The sequence below is a fragment of the Amphiprion ocellaris genome, chromosome 6 (assembly GCF_022539595.1).
Source record: "Amphiprion ocellaris isolate individual 3 ecotype Okinawa chromosome 6, ASM2253959v1, whole genome shotgun sequence".
NCBI lineage: Eukaryota > Metazoa > Chordata > Actinopteri > Pomacentridae > Amphiprion > Amphiprion ocellaris.
The window spans coordinates 27,645,211-27,658,017 of record NC_072771.1 but is presented as its reverse complement, the minus strand read 5'-3'; the positions used below and the strand labels follow the sequence as shown (position 1 = coordinate 27,658,017).

The 12,807-nt window shown below is 40.2% G+C and overlaps 1 protein-coding gene across 1 annotated transcript; it reads right to left on the bottom strand.

Annotated features, from left to right (window-relative positions):
- Positions 1–1,242: 1,242 nt before the first annotated feature.
- LOC111577007 (mothers against decapentaplegic homolog 4) lies at positions 1,243–12,299 on the bottom strand. Its single transcript, XM_023283060.3, has 10 exons — positions 12,008–12,299; positions 9,859–10,271; positions 8,890–9,064; positions 8,212–8,466; positions 7,871–7,978; positions 7,580–7,630; positions 6,763–6,946; positions 5,579–5,747; positions 5,111–5,249; positions 1,243–4,574 (listed from the first exon to the last, which is right to left on the bottom strand). Exons 2-10 carry the CDS (start codon positions 10,096–10,098, stop codon positions 4,363–4,365), a joined length of 1,533 nt encoding a protein of 510 aa, XP_023138828.1. The 5' UTR covers positions 10,099–10,271; positions 12,008–12,299; the 3' UTR covers positions 1,243–4,362.
- Positions 12,300–12,807: the final 508 nt, after the last annotated feature.

Sequence of the window (12,807 nt, the reverse complement as noted above, 5' to 3'; positions counted from 1 at the left end):
TTTTGAATGACAACATGTTACCTCTTTCTTTGTCTGTAAATGTGTGTTAGTGGGAAGCCTGGCATTGCAGAGCTTATCATGTCTTACCTTTACCTTGCAGCTCACAGTTCAGATGGTTCAGTTTCCCAGTGATGTCCGTTAAAAATGCAACGTCAAAAATCCACTCAGTGTCCTCAAGCAGCAAGGTGTCTTCCCCTTTGGATTGCATGAACTCTTTGATTTCGGCCAACAGTGGCAAAAAACGCTGCAAAACTGGTCCCCTGCTGATCCATGGGGTTTCTGTGTGTAGTAACAGGTCACCATGTTTAGCTGACAGCTCTTCCAGCAGCACCTTCAATGTCCTGGTTGTTTGGCTTTGGAGCCATTTATGATCTTCACGACAGGAGTCATCACATGATCAAATCCGACCACTTTTGTACATACATATGTCCTGCTGGTGAATGATGCAGTGGTAATGTAGGAATGTTGGGAAGTCTGGATCACCTCTGCATCGTACAATGAAGCCTGCATGGCGACCCGTCATGGAGGGAGCCCTGTCTGTCGTCACTGAAAGAAGCTTTTCTAATGGTACATTTTTCTCCACGAAGAAACTTTTCGTCGCGTAGCAGATGTCAAAGCTGCCTTTAAGTCCCGGGCTTTTTCTGTCCGTAGTGCGCATACAGTCTATGTGCACTAGCAGGTGGCTAGTTAGCATGGAAGCTAAAGTAGCGTCTCTCCACATTGTGCCGCTTTGCCGACGCAATAGTCGCCCCGCAAATAGGACACATACATTTATCTTTCACTGTCGTGAAAAAGAACTCTTCCTCCCAGTCGTCGTGAAAATAGTGTTTTCTCTTTCACTTCTCTGTCATGTTTTGGGGGTAAAAACCACATCTAACTTCCCAAAGTGTCTGCGCCCGGACGCTTCAGCAGAGTGACGTGGTGGTTTGACATGCGCAGTGAACTTTGACTCAGACAAGGTCAAAGTTCATTTACACAGAAGACATGTTTGTTTTTTTTAAATTAGCATAAATATTGTAATTTGAAATCTGCATTAATGTAGGTATTTTTGATTTAAAAAGAACAGTAACTATAATTTTTTATAAGGAATTTCATGGTGACTAGTGTTATTTTTAGAACACGTGTTGCGGGCAACTCACATGGTCTCTGCGGGCAACCAGGCGCCCGCGGGCACCGTGTTGACTACCCCTGATCGAGACCTTTACAGTCAAAAATCAATTTTGAGAAAACAAACAGGCACCATTTAGAGAATATCAGGCCATGTTTAATTATAGACTCTCACATAAGAAACAGGTAAAATTTATATCTGCAATCTTTCATAGTAGTCAACATCAACTCATCTGAGCTGTCTTTTGGCTCCTATAATAACTGCAAGCAATATAAAAACATCTGTCCACCTTAAAGCACAATAGAATATAACAGACTTTTTTCTCCAGACAGAATTCAGCATAAATTCTCTCCCTAACAGGTCATTATAAAATATCCCGTTTCCTACATAATTATGTAAATAAATCCAAAAATCTGACTGTTTTTAAAGAATATTTTTCAAATTATAAAGAGCAAATCAAAGATGTGACCAGAATAAGAGCAACCAACTGCTTATAGTTTTGCCTAATTTGTTGGACAGCAAAAAGCCTCGTGACAAAGGCCCTGAATTTTGATGAAAACCATAACAAATGACATACTCAAAGTCATTGTGGAAAAAAGTCCTTCTCATATAGCTATGTTAACAAAGGATCAGAGAGAACATGCTGAATAGTGAATGAACAGTGGAAAAAACTAACATAATCTAATGGTTGTGAGTCTCAGCTTGACGAGAGTAGCTGAAATTTCTATTACTTTTCAAAATGTGTAAATAACCTACAACAAATGTCTTTAAAAACAGTGTAACAAAACATATCACATGCAGAAGAGAGGAAGAGACTTGTGTTTGAATCAAATTGTTTCTCTTTTTCAAAATTGTCCTCCCGTTTCAATGCCTGCCGAGGAGTAAAGGCCATGCTTGTACTTACTTTACTTTCAAAGAGAGACTACACAAAAATAACTGAAGCAGTTGTTAAACTCAAATAACACCTTGGAAGGTAAGTTGCTTTCTGTAGGAGCGTTGCTGCTAAAATGTTGAGTTAATATAATTGGATCATTTACATCAGTTATGTTTATGTACGTACATTCCCTCTATGTGCCTTTAATGCTGTTCTCATAAACTCGCAACACAAACACCAGTATACTAGCAACACAAACACCAGCATACAGCAGGTGCTGGTTTCTATTCTCTTCAGATATTTTCCCTGTGTAATGTAGGGCAAGTGAAGTCCTCCACGTTAAAGGGGGTGGGGATTTAGGAGTCTCTTTGACATTAAAATTCATGCAAACATTGACATGCATTTCAAAAACAAAGTTATTTACATGGATTAAAAAGAAAAAAAAACTGCAAATCAGAAGAAAACGACTGCCAAAAGAAACCCTACGAGGTGTGTAAATGCCGGTAAGGTGAAAGGGCAAAAATAGGTTTTAAAAAGGTGTCTTAGTGTTACACGTTTTTAATACAAATGCATCGCAATGTTGCCTTTGCTATCCTACTTTAACTATAAACCAGCCTAATCACTCCCTTATTAATATCACAAGACAATCACCTCAAAAAATGGCTACTGAATTAAATCAAGAAAAAAAGTAAAGTGCTAAAAACATACAAATCACTTAATAAAAGTAACAAAAATAAAACCAAGAAAATATATCAATATTGCTGGGAACCGTCTTAAATTCTCTTCTCTCTGTCAGTAAACTATACACAAGAGACCTGGATCAAGTAGTATATAGGCAGGCTGCAAGTCATAAGGTATTGAAGTACAACGATTCTCAACTAGTGCCTGGTATACTTGGAGATAAAAGTCAGTAAAACTGAAAAGAATACAAATAAGCATAATTGCCTTTAAAATTCAATTAGAGAAAAGTCCAGCAGCTGGCTGGACTTCTCGCTCTCGTGATCATACTAGACTCATTTATAGTACATTTCTGAGCTATTAGTACTTTGGTTTGCCAAAACGCTGATAGACCCTGTTCTTTGTACTGTGATTAAATCTTAGACATCAAAAATCAACTGTCTGCCTCTTCTCTGCTTTCTTACTTCAATCATATTGAACCAAAAGCATACAAGCTCTCTTCTTTTCTTGCTCTGAGCGTAAAAGTGAAAAAAGGTAAGACGTTGAAAGAAGGCGTATGAGATTCATTTATAGTGGCAGCATAAAGGAGGGTGTTTTCTAACACAGTAACCATACCTGAAACAGACGGGAGGGGACCGAGGTGGAACGTGACTAATGATGATCACTTAAATGAGCATCTGGTTGGAACTTTTTGTGAGTGACATATATTGTTTCACCAATGAAAAATTGAACTTTATAAGTTATAACCCCTCCAAAAACAGCATGTAAGGCTATGATGTGGTGATCAGTACATTATTGTTCAAACAGGTGTTTTGCTCTTTGCTCCACATCTCAGAGACGCAGAACAGGAAAGATTTGTCATTGGACACCTACCAGGCACAAACCTGCAACTATCTTTTTTAAGTACAAACCCGCAGTCTGACAATACCTGACCTAGAAAATCCCGAGACATGTTTCTGTTCAGAGGATGGGAGTCGGCTTTGGGCATGTTGCATGTCATTTCATTCTCTGTGACATTTGTGGTTGGTTAAGAATGTCTAGTATGACCTGATCCAACTGGGTGGTCCCCAACCTCGTCCAGTGGCTGAGAGGCAGCGATAAGCACCAAAGTTGGGAAGCGATCATCAAGGTTCAGAGTGCTGCTGCTTTTCTATTCAGCCCAAGAGCTGACTGAACGTGTTTGTGATTCCAGGTGTAAAGCAGTCTGCAACAGCCTGGATGAAAACTGACACAAGGGAAAAGCAGCAGTACTCTGGCACCTAGAAACTAGATATGAGACTTGCGGTACAGCACATAGATGTTCTTCTATTGTTCAGTGAGCTTAATGCCTGTCAGTAGTTGGTGGCTGTGTCGGATTACATTCCAGTTTAATGTGATCTGCAGGTCATCTATGTTCACGTTGCAATGCTTTATAACTGTAATTATCTGTGATGTTTTTTTCTAGTTGTCCCGTTGACCATTCCAGTCATCACAAATCAAAGCCATCTACCAAAAATATACATAAACATATCTTTGACATATGGCTTTGGCTCATTTTAGTCTCATAAGCAAAAGTTGGGGCCACAGTGCACAAAGGTGCCCTAAACACACCTGAAAGTATTTTTCACGTGGGACAGTTAAAGTTTTACTGTCCTCTCCACTCAAAACAGTTCTCTGAGGAAGACTTTCCATTGCCTCTGTATTCTGCAAAGTTATGCAGGTCTCAGTCCAGAGGTTGTGGGTCTGCTATAGGCATAGTGTGCAGAACCTCATCCAGTAACTGTAGAGCTCTGTGCAGGTGGATCTCAATCCAGCATGGGGTCTCCTTGATGCTCTGGCGGGGGTAGTCTGGCCCCCAGCCCTTAACAAAACTCATCCTGAGAATACACAGCCTTCGAAGGTCATCTACTCCGATACCAGCTGCTGCTGACAGACCTGAGAGGATGGGAGGAGGGAAAGAGTTATGAACGGGTCATTTCGATGCTGCACGTTTGACAAACAACACAAAACATGCTTTACATATGCAACATTTTTTGATCATTAATTAAAAGTTTAACTACACTGTTGGTCAATATCTGTTGGTTCCAGCTTCTCGAATGTGAACATTTACTGGTTTTCAGAGACTTTGAGTACTCAAATATTTTTGGGTTTTGGTTAGTAGGTCAGAAAAAAAAACAGATATATGAATATGTAAAGCTGGGAGACTAATCATGAACGTTACTGGAAGACGAATCAAAAATGAAAATAATTGCAGCTCAATTATTTAACACTTATCCCAAATAAAAATACACTCTGTATGAAATTAAAAAGGTATGAAAACACCAAACTGACAGCTTCATTTTTTGAAGCCAACAAATCTCTAATATTCAACAGCGATCAATATAATCTTTTATTGTGGAAACGGAATAATCAGCTGGAACAACTGCTTTATGTGTGAATGTGTATGTGTATTTGCAGTTGGTGTATCGTACTAATAGCTGGAGCTATCCCTCCTACTGATCCGGGTCCTGGTATGTTTCCGGCCACAGCTGCTGCTTGTGCTGCTGCTGCTGCTTGAGCTGTAGCCGCCTGCTGCTGCATTTGCCTGTGGCACTGACGAAGGTCAAACACCTAGAAGGACAGAGGAGACTTTGAATACTGCACACATTTACTTCTCTCCTGCACAGGAGACATGAATGCAAAAGACCGGAAACTGCAGCAGAGTGAGAGACATTTTTTGGTGTGAAATAAACACAACTACTGTACAAAAGAATTACACAAGCATGTGGCAGAATGCCTGAGTAAATGGCACAGAGAGGAGGTGTCTGCAGATTGTGCTCATCAGTTTCCCAGGAAACAAAAAACATTTTTGGAATATCAACCTTGAGTGATGTCCTTTTATGGTTTAATGACTTCATTATACAGTGGATATTACTGTGGAGTGAAGCCTGTGTTCTTACCTTGATGTAAGCGCTGGGGTAGATTTTGTGAACAGCGTCTCCGGGTGCTCGACCCGCCTCTCTGTCCAAGTAGTAACTCTGAACAAACACTGCGTGGTCGCTGAGGCATCGCACCCACACGTCTCCTTCACCTTTACACTCCAGCTGGACCCCTTTACCGATGTGAAGCCTGAGCAAAAACAACACAAGGAATAAAGACAACATATAAAGTCTATGAGTGATAACATATGGAGCTTTTAGTTTAAACAGTCAGTGATTCTCACCCAAACACACTGTGTTTATCTTTATAGGATGTCTAGTTCATTTCAACCTGGCATGTTTGTCATTAATGTGCGTATTGTAGCTGCATAAGTCATGTCGAAGTTACACTTGCCACCTCTGCTCTGGAGATTTAGAGAAACAAGGATTTCATTTTTATATGTATATTAAATGCTTGTCTCCGAGTCTGAGCAAAAGCAAACACAGAAAGTACCTGTCTGGAACGGCCATCATAGATGTGAATCCATATGCAATGAGCCAGAACAGCTGTTTCAGGAGGCAACTTTATGTGTTTACTTTGGGTCAGACTGAGAGACGTGCGTTTGAAATGATTCGTGTAAAAGCTGTGTTTATTTGGAAAGCTGTAGGAGGCTGGTGCTGCTATACCTTTTATGTGTGAGTTCTCGGTTTTCCAAATCTCTACAAAAGCGGTGCAGAGGGTAAAAATAGCACGGCCCATAGAGCCACAGTTGTCATATTTGCAGAAAATACCACAAGTTGACAGACTGGCAAAATATGCCAAATATTGTGTCTCATGTCACATTTACCTACATTCTTTGTCTACATTGTCCCTGTTCTTAATATGGGTAAGTAAAAACAAACAAACAAACAAAGCATAGAGGTATTATTAAATAAACAAAAGGGAATAAATAGAACAGAGTGCAAAAAAGAACTGATGCTTCTGAGCTTTTTACTGATAAGTTAGTGGACCAACATTGTGGTTCAGCTGTCCAGTTTCAAATGTTTCACTAAAATAGGTGATGTGAATATTAACAGTCAAATGATATTACTCAGATTTGACTATAAACCTAGAAAGTGTTATTATACAAGGTTTTATTATACAAGGTATGCTGGCAGAAGATCATTTACAATCTGATAATTCTAAATCTCAATTTACTCTTTTTGTGGGTAATTGGGTCACCTACCTTGCTCTTTCGATAGCCTCAGTGCGATGTACATTACTGAGTTGGCCCAAGCAGAACCTGTCTCCTCCTGAGGGGTCAACGTAGCCATCCACCGTCACAATGGGGCAAGAAGAGGGCACTTTAAATGTCTCCCCAACTTGAACATCCATCTCAAAATAGGCAATGGAACACCAGTAGTCAGGAGCTGAAACAAAGGGAAGAAGAGGTCACTGCTACTGAGTCATAAATGGAGAGACAGCAGTGCCACCCTTAGCTCCTAGTCAAAGTTATACTGAACTTTAACGACTTTTAAAAATCACATTATAGAAAAGCAAGTAAGAAGACCAAGCGTTATTTCACTTTTACTAAAGTGTGATGAATGCAAGTCATTTTCATTTAATATTTGACCAAAAAAAAAACAGTCATTGCACAACTGAACTTCAGAATCTTTTTTTCTCTCAACTTAAATCTTGATGATTGCAACTAAAATGCTAAACCCAACAGTATTTCAATTAACTGTTTCAGCAGTGCATGCTGTAACATAAATTTGTGAATTTCTGTTTATGCCTTTATATCTAGTATAATTTTGAAGTAGGCCAGCATGTGTACATTAGAACAGCATGTGAAAAGATTTGACAAGACATATGTTGAAAGTTGGGGGATTTTCATCATCTGTATGTTTGTAGACTTACATATAAAAACAAATGTCCCTCTGGGACATTAAATACTAACTTTTTTATGTATTGACTGCCATAAAATGCATTCTAAAGCTTTCTAAATACATCAGACCTGGAAATCTTGTCTAGGCTTTATGTACTGGTGGGTTGCATGTACTGACCTGGATGATTGGATATAGGAGGCTGAAAGGCTAGTTCATTATGCACAGGCCCTGAGAGAAAGACAAAGTTATGTTAGTGATTTCTGTAAAGTATATAGTCAAATAATCCAACTTTCATTTCATCCCTTTTTATGATTCATGGTGTTAAAACTTTATTTCTTATTTTCACAGAGGTGCAAGACATTATATTGCAGTGAAAAATTCGCCAAAGGGTGAGTAAAAATGCGACTGGACCAAATAACACCCAGAGGGTTCAGAGGTTGAGATTAGAGTTGCATTAACAGTACTTACAGTAGTGTGCCGGATGTGGCATAGGAGGGTGGTGCTGTAGATGACCGTTGGTGTGGTGGGGTATGTTGGGGGTGAAGCTGCTGTTTCTGGACCAGGTGGAGCTGGCACCTAAGGAAAAACAGCAGTTAGAGATTCACCGACGGACTAACAAAGAGTACAAACTATTGCCGACTTCACAAATAGTCCCAGTGACATTTCACAGAGCTGAAGTGTGGAAGAAAATATGTCCAAAACAGTTTTAATCGCAGAAAAACACTGCATGTAAAAACACAGCCAAACACGGGGACAAACAGACTGACAAGCACATAAACACACAGGAAGATTTCACAACTACATCTTACTGCCTGATCCAGCAGCAATAGCAGGGAAGGACGACGTTGAGGCAGAGGTGGAGGCCTCAGTGGGTGGGAGCAGGTTTGGAGCTGCAAATGATTCAGGCGGGGTCGGGCGGCTGCTGGATGGGGGGTGCTGGATGGTCTGAAGGGTGTGGCCTCCCTCAATAGTGGGCAGGGTCTGCTGTCCGTCAAAATCATACTCATCCTTAACCATCAGGGCCGAGCTGGGTCCAGAGCTGGTCAGGGTCAGTCCTGATAAGTCTGTGAAACAAGAAAAAGGATGAAGAGGATGGAACAAGTTGCTGACAGTGCCAACTGCTTATCTGCATTCATAGCTTTGACGACTGTGGGTTTGACAAGTTTGACTAAAACAAATGGCATCTATATCAAGAAGAATTGAACAGGTATGTGCACAATGCAATGTCACATTTATTTCAAGGATAGCTATGTGAAGTTCAAGTTACACACACAAGTCAAATTACTTTCCAGTATCTTTCCATGTTATAGTCCTTAAATTATAATCTGTGATGCTGGTAAATTGCTACACAAAATTACATTATTTTTCTTCTTTCAAGGCAGCTTTTGGTTTCATTTTACTTCAGTACACTGGAAGAAACACAGAAGTGAAACAGATATTTTGGTATTTCGTAGTTCGGGCTTATTTTAGTGGGTTCAGTTACTCACCAATGCCTGGAGACACCACTCTCTCGTAGTGATAAGGGTTGACACATACACTGTCACACTTGAGGTCAAAGGCAAACTGGCAGTATTTCACATGCTTCAGTTCATTCTTATGCAGGTCGGGCCATCGCCACAGACGGGCGTAGATTACATGAGGGAACCCTTTACGTCCTGCCACCTGGAAACAACAACACAGAAGGGGACACAAGAGAGGAACACAGAGTTAATTCATTTGTAGGCTCACTGTCCTTATAGCTGAGGTCACAAACAGCGTTAAATCAATTATTTGAAGCCAGAGATTGCAGCTCGTTTCCACTGTTGTGGACAAACACACACTGATCAAGAGACTTGCATTACTCTGGTCTAATTCAAAAACACTTCCTAAATGTCCCTACCTTTTCTAATATATGATCATTTTCCAAGAGTTAATCATGTTAATTGTGCTGCTACATTAATCGTATTTTGTAATCGGAACTGGCAGCATTTATATTGGCGGGTGTCTCATCTCAAATGTCGGATATTGTTAATATTGAGATCATACATTAAGTTGAACTACCACAAAATTATGCATAATTATTTGTTTTGCTCATTACACAATCAAAAAGCCAGATGTTTCACAATTCCAGCTGCTCAGGTGAGAGGATTTAATGCTTATCTTTGCCATATGATAGGAAACTGAATATTTTACGGTTTTCCAAAAAATGTAGTAAATCCTATTGGACTATGGAATTGTTTTTCCCACAATCTACTGAAGATTTATTACAAAAATAGCCAGTTTAATTTACTTTTTTTTTTTTTAAAAAGGCATTAGCTGCAGGTATAATGTAACTCAACTGAGCAATTAAATCTGATCTCAGGATAGCTTATTGCTGAAAAAAAAACAAACATTACGCAGATGTATAATTTACCTAAGCCGGTCAAAAAACTCAACACTATTCAATTTGATGTACATTTATAGTTCTATTGTCCTACCTGCAATCGACCATCAAGCGTCCTCTGGATGGTCACACACTTGCTGGGATGGGCCCCGTTGGTGGTGATAGCTGTGATGAGGGAGTCGAGCTCGTCTTTTTTCTCTTTCAGCTTTTTCACCAGGCTCTCAATGGCCCGCTTGGCAAACGTCTCGCTCTCACCACCCTGCCTGTGGCACATCAGGCTGTGCACAATGCTCAGGCAGGCATCGTTGCTGGTAGGTGTGCTGGTGATGGACATCTTGACCTGGGTGTCTGCAGCACTTTCAGAGAATATATTCGTTGCCGACACCGTTTCACACCATCGTCAGGAAGCCGGGACAGAGACAATCTTCACAGGATCGACTGATAAAACTACTCGGCTGTACTTGTAGCAGAGTTGTGATTTTAAAAAAGGAGGGAAGACAACAAGATCTGAAAGGAGAGCAAAACGTGCAAGTTATGAATTAAACTGCTTTAGTAAGGTTTTGATTAACTTTTATTGTGACTTTGTGGCATGTCGTTTGTGGAGTTGCTGTGTTATATTAAATTATACGGAGAGGATTTAATAATACTCAGTCCAGTGCAACGAATATGAATAAAATAAAAGACCTAAGACTTCACAGCATTTCCTTTTGAGTAGCTGACGGTTACTGCCATGTTATCTTGGCGCTGTATGTCGAGTAAATCCGAATAACAGATGAGCTTTCCAGCAAAAACCCACCAACGTTTCTGTTTTGACTGAGTGGCTGGCACCAAGGCATGACCCACAAACTGTAGTGGTACACCGAAGTTGTTAGCTGCACAATGATAACGTTAGCTCAACAACAACACACTGACAAGACGAAACAGCAGTTTGTACATTCGCAACTGAGTTTATACAACCCAGAGCTGTTTCTTTCTGGGACAAAAGTGATGTTGGCGTTGTTATGCTCGCTTGCTTTGTAGCTAACTAGCGGCGCCAGTCTGGCTGCCGTTTGTCCCGGAAAGCTACAAGAAGTTACTGCGAACGGGCGGACTTGGCTTCAAAGTAAGAGTGAAACCTTCTACACAATGCGAACTCGAAATAAGAGACTCCAATGCTGCTTAATATCCAATACTAACAAATTAATATTTAAGAGATTCAGTGTATAGCGTTACCACAAAATTCTATGGCCTCTGTCGAATATAAAAAAGCTTGACACATTACAAAAGTTTATAGTAACACATATGCAATGTAAAACTTACTGTAGGCTGTCAGTGTTTTCAGAAAAGACACCTGTGTGACAATCTCTAATGCACCAGGGTTTCTGCAGAAATCAGCCAGTCAGATTTAATGCTTTTTAATGACGTTTTGATGCTATACTGTAAAAATTTTAATGCCATGACCGTGAACTCAATAATTACACAGGTTTGTTTTTTTTGTAAAAGATGATGATATGAAAACCGTCCCTACATTTCACTATTTCTGAATCCGGAAACCACTCCTGACCACCCATGGGCTGTAGTCATTCTCTGAATTCCACGTTTTCTTGCCATTTTCGCTCGAATTTCCAATTCCCAGCTCTCCTCCACCTGGTCCAGCCTGCCGGAACCCGACCGGCTGGAACAATTATCGCAATGCTTCGGCATATTTACACAGATGCACATATCTGGCGAATCGCAGTCTATAATTCTTTATTATTATATTATTCTTATCAAATATTTTTTTTTGAAAACTGCACAAAGAATTTTTAATGCCACTGAGATTTAAATCTAATGATTTTTTAATGCCCTGCAGAAGCCCTGTGCACATTTAATGAAATATTTATAAATGCAGATTCTACTATTTATATCTGAACACGTATTAAGCACACTGGTCCGTCGCTGATGTATTTTATTTTGAAGAGCCACATCGGAAATGTCTTCGCTGGATTAAAGTAGCTTCACGTGTGGTTTGTTAGCTGCCCGCTACTGAAGCATCAGCTAGCTCCGATGATTGTTGATAGCGGACCTGCTAACGTAGCATGCTACTGTGAGCTTAGCAGACCTGTTTGTTTATTATGGCCAGCTCCGTAGCTCAAGAATACGTTGACCACTTTGCTCGATAGCTAGCAACTAAATTGTTCTATGCAACTGTTAAAAACATAAGCACGTACGAGATCAACATGTAGTTTAAAGACATTCATTTATTGGGCTGGACTTGACGCTACCTGGAGTTAGCTGGTGTAGCGGCTAGCAGGCGGACCCAGCTTGTGTCCGTCCCGAGTTGCCGTGCCGACGGGGCCAGCGGTGGGGCTGTGCAGACCCTGAGTACCTCCTGGAATATCCTTTAAAGTTCCACCAATTGTTCACAGAAACACAAGGAAAAACGTAAATCCCGCAAGCTGTAGCTTTACATTCTCTAAACTAGAGCACGAATCAAGTCGGAGTCAATTCTTAGATTTCGTGTCAACTCCCGACTCACTTCACTCACTTCTCACACCAGTTCCTTCAATGGCGCGTTGCGCATGCGCAAAGTGAGCCAGGGGTTTATCAGGCTCATGATTGTATTTGTATATTTCTATTTTAGCGGCTACATGTTGTATTATTGCGACTATAACTGTGGACACTGGTATCACTGTGATCACTACCACTAAAAATTGTGTTTATTTTTATTACTACTGCTGCCACTACAGATTTTAGAACTGCTACAACTAATTTTACCACATGTTTACTATCTGTTACCTACACTGCTATCTTTGTGGACTGCTCATGTTTTCTTCACCTCAGCTGACACAGTTCTCCCACAGATGAAGTGCAGATAAACATACGCCATATACTGCAGCTCATTAAACAACTTACAATTGTGAAGCAGCTACTTGATTCACATGATTTTATTCTATAACTCCTTCACATTTCAGGGGCAAAACTGTAATTTTTAAATCTTTATATTTCTTTGACATCACAAGACATCCAGTGAATGACTTCTTCAAGTTTTAAAATATAATATTGTTTCATTCCCCTATTGTGA

What these genes read in the sequence shown, in the direction of transcription:
- LOC111577007 (XM_023283060.3), bottom strand. Translation starts at nt 10,098, where the DNA reads ATGTCCATCACCAGCACACCTACCAGCAACGATGCCTGCCTGAGCATT. An exon ending in GAGGCTATCGAAAGAGCAAG is followed by an intron (nt 5,748 to 6,762) that starts GTAGGTGACCCA and finishes GTTTTTGCTCAG; the next exon opens with GCTTCACATCGGTAAAGGGG. An exon ending in ACCCCAGCGCTTACATCAAG is followed by an intron (nt 5,250 to 5,578) that starts GTAAGAACACAG and finishes CTGTCCTTCTAG; the next exon opens with GTGTTTGACCTTCGTCAGTG.